Source organism: Citrus sinensis, chromosome 8, assembly GCF_022201045.2.
Source record: "Citrus sinensis cultivar Valencia sweet orange chromosome 8, DVS_A1.0, whole genome shotgun sequence".
Lineage (NCBI taxonomy): Eukaryota > Viridiplantae > Streptophyta > Magnoliopsida > Sapindales > Rutaceae > Citrus > Citrus sinensis.
The window spans coordinates 5,002,034-5,012,492 of record NC_068563.1 but is presented as its reverse complement, the minus strand read 5'-3'; the positions used below and the strand labels follow the sequence as shown (position 1 = coordinate 5,012,492).

The 10,459-nt window shown below is 31.7% G+C and overlaps 2 protein-coding genes across 4 annotated transcripts; one reads left to right on the top strand and one right to left on the bottom strand.

The window, feature by feature from the left end:
• Nucleotides 1-244: 244 nt before the first annotated feature.
• LOC102627321 (uncharacterized) lies at nucleotides 245-2,202 on the top strand. Of its 2 annotated transcripts, XM_052433006.1 has the most exons (4): nucleotides 245-428; nucleotides 1,437-1,463; nucleotides 1,587-1,787; nucleotides 1,893-2,202. In XM_052433006.1, the coding sequence occupies exons 3-4, from the start codon at nucleotides 1,599-1,601 to the stop codon at nucleotides 1,983-1,985; spliced, it is 282 nt and encodes a 93-aa protein (XP_052288966.1). In that variant the 5' UTR covers nucleotides 245-428; nucleotides 1,437-1,463; nucleotides 1,587-1,598; the 3' UTR covers nucleotides 1,986-2,202. The 2 variants fall into 2 exon arrangements, with proteins under 2 accessions (XP_052288966.1, XP_052288965.1); XM_052433005.1 differs by lacking the exon at nucleotides 1,437-1,463 and having other exon boundaries at nucleotides 252-428.
• Nucleotides 2,203-8,240: 6,038 nt separating this feature from the next.
• LOC102627803 (protein RADIALIS-like 2) lies at nucleotides 8,241-9,389 on the bottom strand. Of its 2 annotated transcripts, none has more exons than XM_015527345.3 (2): nucleotides 8,860-9,389; nucleotides 8,241-8,458 (listed from the first exon to the last, which is right to left on the bottom strand). In XM_015527345.3, exon 1 carries the CDS (start codon nucleotides 9,158-9,160, stop codon nucleotides 8,891-8,893), a length of 270 nt encoding a protein of 89 aa, XP_015382831.1. In that variant the 5' UTR covers nucleotides 9,161-9,389; the 3' UTR covers nucleotides 8,241-8,458; nucleotides 8,860-8,890. The 2 variants fall into 2 exon arrangements, with proteins under 2 accessions (XP_015382831.1, XP_006469157.2); XM_006469094.3 differs by having other exon boundaries at nucleotides 8,895-9,387.
• Between the last annotated feature and the right edge of the window lie 1,070 nt (nucleotides 9,390-10,459).

The following is a 10,459-nucleotide window of genomic DNA, read 5'->3' as shown; positions in this document are numbered from 1 at the left end:
ATATCAATTTATATAAAAATTTGTATCTGTATCATCATTCTTATATTTTTAAGTTTGGCGGCGTTTTTACGTTCTTCTATAATTTTGAATGTTATTTTACAATCTTCTAAAACTTTGGTTCGCTTTTCGGATCGACCGACAAATTGAAACCGAACCGGACCGGAATTAAAATCAGGCCATCCATTTTAGAAAGGGATGGGCTGTAAACCAAAATTAGGCCTAGGCCCAAAGTGAACAAGCATCAGCACGTGAGGGGGAAGAAAACCGACACCGTCGTGTAATTTACATTGGAGAAGCTAAACGTCGCCGTCTATTCGACAAGGGCTTTAAACGACGGCTAAAGAAATCAAAAGCTCTAAAATCGATATCAGCTTTAAAATCGATATCAGCTTTTGTTTCTGCTTCCATTTGTCTTCGCTTTGATCAAGGTACGTGTTTTCGGATTTAGTCATGAATTCTGGTCAGCATGTTGTTTATTTTATCTGTAGTTGAAATAATTTATGATTGGTGTTAAAGCAGTTTCTGGGAATAGCACTGTCGGTTATTATTATTATTATTGTGGTTTGACATTTCATCAAACAGTTGGTGTGCAAATGTTATTGATCACTAATGGTCTTATCTTTTCATTTTTTTGGGTTTGATTGATGAGTGAAAGCATTGGTGATCAAACAGGTCTTGGATTATGCTAGCTGGATACTAGTGGATATCCTTTGTTGCTACTATGATTTCAAAAGGGTTTTTGCTGTCATTCCCGAAACCATAATTTGCAGTAGTACTTGTAGCAATGTAGAATTTGTTCCTTACAGTTATTGACCCTAGACTTGGAAAATATATGATATTTGGAGCCAGAACCTTACATTGTCTGGAATACATTGAAGGGAATGTAGTATCCCTTTTTCAGTTTTAAGAGAAGCCAATAATTGAGATTTTCTAGTGTTATTTTTCCCACTTGATGGTCTAATTGTAGCTGGGTTCATGGATTCACGATTGAACGCACAATTCTTACCAAAATCCCTCTTGAAAATTTTTGTTGAAGGACAAATACAATGTGATTATGCATCCATAGACAGCCAGTGCCCATGATTTAATGTATCACCGATAGTAAAGAGGAAAGAAGAATGAAAAAAGAAAAGGAATGATAATTTGCCCATGGCTTTTTTATCTGTTTATCAAATGCAGTGGTGGTAGGTGTTTTTTATTTATATTTTTATATTATTTATTTACCTTATCTCTCTTAATAGCATCCATGCACGTCACCCCAAATTAAACTAATGCGTCTAGAGGTTGGTTGTGTTTAAATTTGAATTTTTTTTTTTTTGGATATTCAACTTGAAGGTTATATGCACTATGGTCTATGGAGAATCACTTCTTTGTGCTTATGACATATATATTCCTGTATTTTTTTGGGCTCATGTACAATTTATGCTCCTGCAAAGTGTCTTCTGCCAAACTTTTCAGTTGAGGTAATTGAAGTGATTGTTATGCTTTGACGGGACCATGCTGTAGTAGTTTAGAGTGACAGATTATCCAGGTGAATCTGTTGGTACAATTTTTTTTTTTAATTATTGTTATTATTTATGCATCAGGAGATACCGAAGATGGAAACGCAAAAGATTCAGCAGGAGAAACAATCATCACCTGTTGCTCCAACTCCTGCCATGACTTCATGTCGAAAGAAGAAGAAAGATGATGCCACTTTCTTGGAGGATTTGAAAGATCACATCGATGAGTTTGTAAATGCATCAATGGAGGAACACAAAACTTGTTTTTCAAAGACCATCAAAAAGGTTCATCTCCACTCTCTATGTTAAGAGTGCCCATATGTGTAAAGCTTCTTTTCATTTTGTATTTATATTCCATATCTTACTGGATGATATATGCTGGATTTTCAGATGTTTGGTATGTCAAAAGTTGTAGCAGAAAGGAATGCTAACACCCAGGAAGTTGAAAGCTCCCTGCCCCTTCAGACAACAATTTCAGATTAAACTTCCTTCCCTCTTGCGGGCGGTTGATGTCTGGTTTTAGGCCACGTTAACTTGTATTTACCAAAGACTTGCAAAGATCTAGTAACTTTATTTTCCAAGTACCAACTCAGTTAATCAAGATGAATAAGGTTGTATAAGATAAGAGTTTAGTAGTTTACTGTAGTGAACCATGGAAATTATGCAGTTTGGGGACTATATACTTTTGCCTGTTATATGAGCTCTGTTTATTTTGATTTGAGATAGTTTCACGTTAAAGACTTGACTCTGTAGAACTTGGTGAATTATCATTCGTTAGGGAGTGGGAATTACTTGAGACCTAAGCGACCCAGGTTCTTTTATATATATATATATATTGTACCATGGAATACAATTAAAAGCATGGGCAGATGGCTCGTTCTGTTTTATTAGTACAAGAGATGTTAACTGTGGCATGCTGCTGTTAACATCGTTAAATTTCTTTTTCTTTTTTTTCCAAAAAAAAGAAAAAGAAAAAGAAAAAGAAAAAGGTGAGATTAGGTAAAGCCTAAATTGGTTTTATAGCCTCTTACCCCTTGTCGGATTCAAACACGGGTGGCCGCTAAGTCAGCCAAAAAAAAAAAGCGGTTTAAAATTTACCTGACTATGTCTTGGAGCTTATAGATTTCCTTCGAAATTCCTAGAATGTGGAAAAGGTCAAAAAAAAAGTTAAAAATAAAGGAAGAACCACAGTTATAAGTTTCTGAGAAAAGCTTTTGAGGTTAGGGATGGCAATGGGGTGGGGTGGGGGTGGGGAGGCCTACCCCATTCCCCACCCTGTTAGAAATTTTTACATCCATTCTCCACCCCATTTCCCAATAAATTTAGTGGGGTGGGGATGGAGAATCTCTATGTGGGGAATGATTTCTCCATCCCCATCCCATTCCCCATTTATCTATTTTATAATATGTATAAATATATTATTTTAGTAAGTTAAAAATTAGAAACTTAAAATAAAATCATCATCATATTATAAAATATTTAAATTCTTTTAAAAAAATATCTAAAAGTTTGAAACAATATCTTAAAATGATATTAAAATTAAAAAATATTTAAAGAGCGTAGCACTTTAAAAGAGAAAAGAAAATATAATAATGTTTCATAGTTGAAAAATATTATAGGGTTTTCTTTCATTCATATTCTGTTTATATTGCATAAAAATTAAAAAAATATTAATTGACATTATAATTCATAAAATAAAAATTATTAAATAAGAATTAAAAATATATTTATATATAATGGGGATTGGGGTGGGGGTGGGGTGGGGAGTGCAAAATCAAACTCCACTCCATTAAAAATTTGAGAATTATTTTTTTCCCACTCTCTACCTCATTTTTTAAAAATTATTCAAAATTTTTCCCGTTTGGTGGGGCTCCATGGGGCTCCAAACGCAGAAGGATTTTGCCATCTCTATTTGAGGTGTACTGTGAACTGGCCATTCATCTTTTGTGATGTTCTTTTGGGCCTGGTTTCTTGTGACGTGTTCATCTCTTATTGAGCCAACAAACACACTTTTTTGAATCGGATTTAAAACCCTCGATCTAAAGTCACAGTAAATTGGATACCCTTGGATATCTTGCTTTGTTATTTTTTGGGCTTTTGGTGGTACGGAAGATAGGAGTATTTTAGGGACGAATATTATTATTAAGGCTGTGTTGGCCTATTGCTCTTGAAACTCGTTAGGGCACATCGATCTTGTAAGCCGTGCGAGGTTGCTCAACCAACCAACCTAACTTCATGTTGCTGCGTTCTCATTTGTTCACTTGAGATGCCAAACCCACTGGACGCTTAATTTCAGGCTTTTTATATGCATAATTATCCAAGTGTCCGTTTGACATTATCGTATACAAGAATTCTTATAAACTTCTGGAAGTGGATCCAATCTTGATTTTGTGTTCACATAGGTTATGTTGGTCACACAGGATTGGATTTAATTAATTATTAGGATTGTACTGGATTAAGTTAGATTATGTTATATATTGTATTATGTTTGGTATAATATCGAATTGGACAATGGTAAATCATATTTAAATTCAAAAAAATATTTATGAATATTTAAGAGTAATAATTAAAATTAATTTAAAGATAATTAAAAGACATTAAATATGTAGTAAATTAGTTATTGGGTAGTCATAATTATAATAAACAAATATAAATTAATAAAACTATTTAATTATTTAATTAATTTTTATCATATATTTTAGATATATTTTATTTTATCAAAAAGTTAGCAAATAATGTATATATAAAATCAATTATTTACTTGTATTATTAATTTCCATGATTATTTTTAATACTACTTTGGTGATTATTAAATTTAATACAATCAATTATTATAACAAATTATTAAATAGTTAATTTTGTTGGAGTAGAAGTACCTATTTAATTAGACTATAAAAACAAAATAAAAAATAAATTCAAGTAAATCATGAATAGAATGATTAATTAATTAATTTAAATTTAGGTTACAAATAAAAAAATAGTGCTATATATGAAAGAAATATGAATAAAGTTTTTTCTCTTATTCTAATCCCATCTAAACCCACTTACAAATTGGGATTAATCCCATGATTTAAATTTAATCCTCCCTAATCCAATCCAAGTAAAGTAGCCAAACATAGGATAAAATATTTAATCCCAAAGTTAATCTAATCTCATACTTAATCCTAACTCCCAAACATAACCATAAAGTACATGAATGATCCAGTGAACAATACAACGTTTGTTAACTATCAAATACAACTGTATACATGTGACACAATTTTAATTAAACAACGTCACGTGACATGACAATATTGTTCCACTCATAAATTATTTATAGATATTATTAAATATACAACAGAAACATCTAGAAGTCTACAACTTGGTAAGTCTACAAATTGAGTTTCTCATCCAATAATGTTGCCATGAGTAGAAGCGGTGTTTGCTCCGGTGTCGTGAAGGAAGGGCACTGGGGTTATTATTTTAATGGCTTGACTTAATCACTTCCTAAACTAGCAAGATTCTAATTGCTAATTAATTGTCTTGGTTGTTTATAATATTAAACAAAGCTATTCATGTGGCTTGAGGAGGGCACAAAGTTACACTTATTGTGGGAAGGAAGGTAGGGTTATTGTGGTTTCAAAAAGCAACTTGTTAACCTTTTTTTAAAAAAAAAAAATTTGTGAGAGTTTGGCTTAATCAAGACTAAACTCGGATGGTTCCCATGTTTCAAATCGAAGAGACTTTGTTAGTAATAAAAATTCCCTTTCCATTTTTTTATTCTTTATTGGGATTAAAAAATCGTTTTATGTTAAAGAGAAATTTATGTACCAATTGTGCAAGATTAATAATGTAATTAGCTAATAGTTTTTTTTTTGAAATGAGTTGTGGATTATCTCTTAAATTAAAATTTCACATGAGTAAAATTGAAGATCGTGTGTGTGTGTGCGCGCGCACACATATATACACAAAATGGTTATTTATATTACGAAAAAATTTCGAATAATCATTCAATCCGAAAAGTTGGATTGAAATCTAATTATCTTTACTTTTTTTTAATTATCTTTTACGCATGATGAGATTCACCATGTGCATATGATAATATTCTCGGAATTTACATCTGGACACCAGATACCTATTGAAAAAAATCTAGCACAATTATTTTAGATTATTATATTATACGATTCACTAGAATTTTAAATTTATATCATGATTGCATCACTCAAAATTATCCGGAATCTAACATAAAGGTAGCATTGTGCATAATGGGTGTACTTACGCATTTTAGTAGAGAAAATTGTCTATATTTTTTTTACTTGTAGGGGATTGAGCTCAAGTTGATCACTATGTTTCTTAAATTTATTTAATTATTCTTTAACCCAAAAAAAAAAAAAAAAACCTCAAGTTCTATAAGCTTATTTGAATAATTACTTTTCACAATATATTAACTATATCTTCTTAAAATTATTGTACACGTAACTCGAGATCTAGCTGCCTCGCTGTCATAAATCACAGAGGTTAACGAATTGATTACGATAATCTCATGTTTTATTATCTAAAACGTCTCATTAGTCATTTTCTATCATTAGAAACATCCAGGCGTTTAATCCTCCACGTGATCCTTTTCGTTGTCACGGTCATGATATATTAAATGAAAAAAGAAAAAAAAAAGATACTTATTCCAATGACGTTACTTTCACTAGATAGAATTTATTTTCTTGCAGCTTTAATTCGAGAAATTTGAAAACAAATGACAACAAAACTAAATAATCTATTTGCGCCACGTTTCATTTCCAAAATTACAAACTAAATATGATCGTGATTAATTTCGAATAACCAATTTTCCCGCCTCTTCAATTCACTCCTCATCTTTATTCACAGGTTCATATTGTACAAGGTCAGTCAATTTTCTTTTAAAATTTTTATTCAATTTCCCCTTTTTATTCCTTTTGAAACACAATTTTTTATTTTTAAAAAAAACTTGTCTTTTGTTATTATTATCATTGGATTCTTTGCTCATTTTCTGACACTTATCTCAATACAAACATAGTTTATGTGTTTTTTGAACGGGGGGAAAATATCACTCTATACCCTTAAATGACACTTGTATCAAATATACTACAATATTTTTAACATGTATCACTCGTATATCTTAAGTTGATAAAATGTGTCTGCCGTCCACCAAACCGTTAGCTGCCGTTAGAAAGTTAACAGAATTGTGACAAATTAACTATGTCGCCCTTGAAACTCAAAATAAGGTAAAAAGACATATTTGCCCCAAAATTTAAAAGTTTTCAATATACAATTTTTTTTATTTTTTTTTATTTTTATACATTTTTTATTAAAAAAATATGAATTATTAATGGTACATATCATTAACTATTATCTGTAAAAAAATATCCATATTATACCATAAAAAATTATTAACAATATATTATTTACAATTATATATATTATACCATAAAAAATTTCAGTTGGAGTTTGGAGGAGTAGATCTTCAAAAATTCAGGTTAAATTTTGGAGTAGATTCGGTTGTGGAGTAGTATTTTTTTTTATTCCCGTTGAAACAACATTGTTTTACATAGATGGCGTCATCTTTCGATAAATGGAATGATTTGTCATTTGTTGTCAATATCTATCATATGACATGTCATTTTTTATTAGCTACATGGGATGGCATGTCTTTTTTTAATCAAAGTTTCTTCAATCTTAAAATACTAGATTACCCTTATGATATCAACTCTTACAAATGGCAGCTAACGGTTTAGTGGACGGCGGACATATTTTATCAATTTAGGATATACGAGTGATACATGTTAAAAGTGTTGTACTATAGTTGATACAAATGTCATTTAAAAGTATATGAATGATATTTTCCCTAATTTTTTTTTTATCGGACCAAACGCCTCACTACATGTTTTCTATGCTTTTGTGTCAAAAAAACATGAACACATATGATGTAATGAACCGTTCTTAAAACGAATTGAACTTTTGGGTATCAGTCGTGCATATATCCATATTTTAACAAAAAAGAAATGAATAAACATTAACAAAAATGCAAAACAAATGCGTATTATGTAGAGTAAGGTGGCGTTTGTTTTTTTGTCTGAAATCTGAATAGACCTGAATTAGTCTGAATTCTGAATAGGTCTGAATGTCTAAATCTGAATAATATGTTTGTTTTTTCGTCTAAATCTCAAAAAATAAGTATTAAGTTGTTTATTTTTTTCAACTTAAAAAGCTGAAAATATGTACTTTTACATTTGTATCCTTATTAAATTTGAATGTCAAATAAATAATATATTAACTACCGCAATATTTTAACATTTATAAGTAAAACTATATTCAAGTGAATACATAATTATTTTGGAATTTTAATATATAAAATACCATAAATTTCAAATTTTATCATATATAATATAAGAAAGAAAAAACAGGGATATTTTTATATGGGATAAATATCTATAGGTGAGTTTTGGGATAGTCATGAAAAATAAATTATAAAACAAGGATATTTTTGACATTAGCAAGTAATTGACTTAATTCAGATTTCTCCATTAAGTAAAAAGCCAAAAAAAATTGGCTTATTTTATTAAGTCAAAATTATCTAAAAAGTCTCATTAAGTTATAAAAACAAACACCTCTAATTAACTTAATTAATTAAATTAAGTCACTTTAAGTCATTAAGTTAAAAAACAAACACCACTTAAATGTTGCGGGGCAAAATAAAAGAGTACGAGAGAGAAAATGAGGCGCATGTTAAAGACAATTTCAAAATTTCAATTTCTCTTCCTCAATATATATGTATATATGGTAAAAATAAAAACACACAGCAAAAGCAAAAGTAGATACAGGATCATTGAATTATATATAGAGTGATACTACAACTATTTTCAACTCTACTGAGCAAATTAAGAGGAAGGGTTTTTATTGATGCTCGTACGTAACAGCTTCAGTGCAGCTTCAGATTCTTCATCCTGCACAAAAATTTGAAAAAAAACAAAAGGGTGGGTAAATTTTGAACTTTAATATGCTATATGCATGTATAGTTGTTGGTTAAATAATTACTTCATAAATGATTGATGCCACGTGGAAGTGCTTGTGGGGTCGGAAAAAATTATTAGAAAATTAGAGGTGTACGATGATTCAAGTTGAAGTTATGGAGATCTAAGCGTATGGCCAGAGAGACTCAAAAGAGTTTATTATATTATGTCTGATTTGTCGTTGTTAACTTGTTATGTGGTGGATGAAAGGCACTGTTTGGTTTTTGGCTTCAGACCTGCTGGCTTTTTATCTGCGTTGATGATTCTGGTTCTCATCAAAAGCACTTTTAACAAAAAAGAAAAAGGGGTTCAGTGAAGAAAGCAAAGAATCTTACATCCGTAAAAAAGTTGGAGTGGACTTTTTTGTTACCTCTCACCCACGTTGCCATTGCCTGAAGGGGTCCTGTATTTGGGGAAGGGGACATGGCCGGACTCAATATGTTTGATATCTTCAACAAGAAGCTCATAGTGCTTCTTCACTTCATCGGCGGTTTTGCCACCAACGGCCCTGGCTACATTGTACCAACGGTCTGGGGTGTCCTTGTCGTACACGGCCAGTGCCCTCTCAAAGGCCTTGTTCTGCTCAGCAGTCCACGACCCCGATGACCCCCGGCTCGACATTGAACTCGATGCCATTTTAGCTCAAACTTTGCACGAGAATCTAACAGCTGGTTTTTACACTATCAGTGAAGGAAATAGATAGATAGTGGATTCAAGTAGAGGAGACTTGAGTTGAGTTGAGCAGAAGAGGTGGCGGATGCTTGCTTTTTATAAGCAGAGTTGAAGGGAGGGGTGAGGTGGGGTAGTGCCAATTGGCTAAGAAATCTTTGCAAAAATAAGTGTTTGTAGAATTTTGATGATTTGTCCCCTTAGGAACCACAAAACTTGAGTAGAGATACTACGTAGGAGAATCAGTATAAATAGAACAAAAGATTTAAGTCCTTTATTTACATATCATATGATATGACGCTAAAAATTTCTTTTTCTATATTAAGTTAAGTGCTCATGTTAACTTTTTATACGCCCTTAATACACAATTGAAAGTTCTCAAAAATGCTCATGTCACCTAACTTTTTAGCTTTTGGGACCCTACTATATATTCGAATGAATTTCTAGTGGCTGTTGTATTAGCCAAACCTAAAACTCTCCTAATTGGCCTCTTGGTTTACTTAAAATTTACATTATTGAAAATCAACAGTTAGGCGGCTGGATTGGGACCTTTTTGACTGTTAGTTCAATCATGGAACCATCGGCATCAATGTTCAAAGCCATGTTTTACATGGTGATTGATTACTGATGCATGACTAGTTAATTTGAAAATCAAGTCAGATTCTTCAACTAATCGTGTTATTATACAATATATGGAAACAATAAATTACTCTATATGCAACTGTGGAGGATAAGAATGGACGATCAGTTTTCTTAGTCGTTGGCTGTTACCATCATCAAGGTGTTGCCCGTGTCAGTTTTTCCCACTTGTTGTTTACTTTTTAATCGAAAATAATTAGGAATCAATGTGTTTTTATTGCTTTGTTTAGTTTTCTAATTTCTCGTGTGAAAAGGGAAGTGACTCAGAATTTTACTCGTCTTGGTTGAACAGATGCGCGAGCTTGGCTGGCCATCATCTCAGTTTTATAACCTGGAAATGATGAACGTTCACAATCATTTAGCTGAACTGATAATAGGTCAGTCATGGGCAACCGAAATACAATAATGTGATAGAATCTTTCGTCTGCTCAAAATGGAAAAAAAAAAAAAAACCCCCATGGCCCAGTTAAGATTTTAGCCCTTCTGGTTTTTCTATGTTCAGCATAGTAACATTGACAAAAGATAGTCCAGTTTGATGTGATTGCTTTCTACCACATGATTTGCTAATGTGCTGTGAAGTAAAGGCTCCTTTACCAGCTTGGGCTGTAATTGCACATGATAGCATTT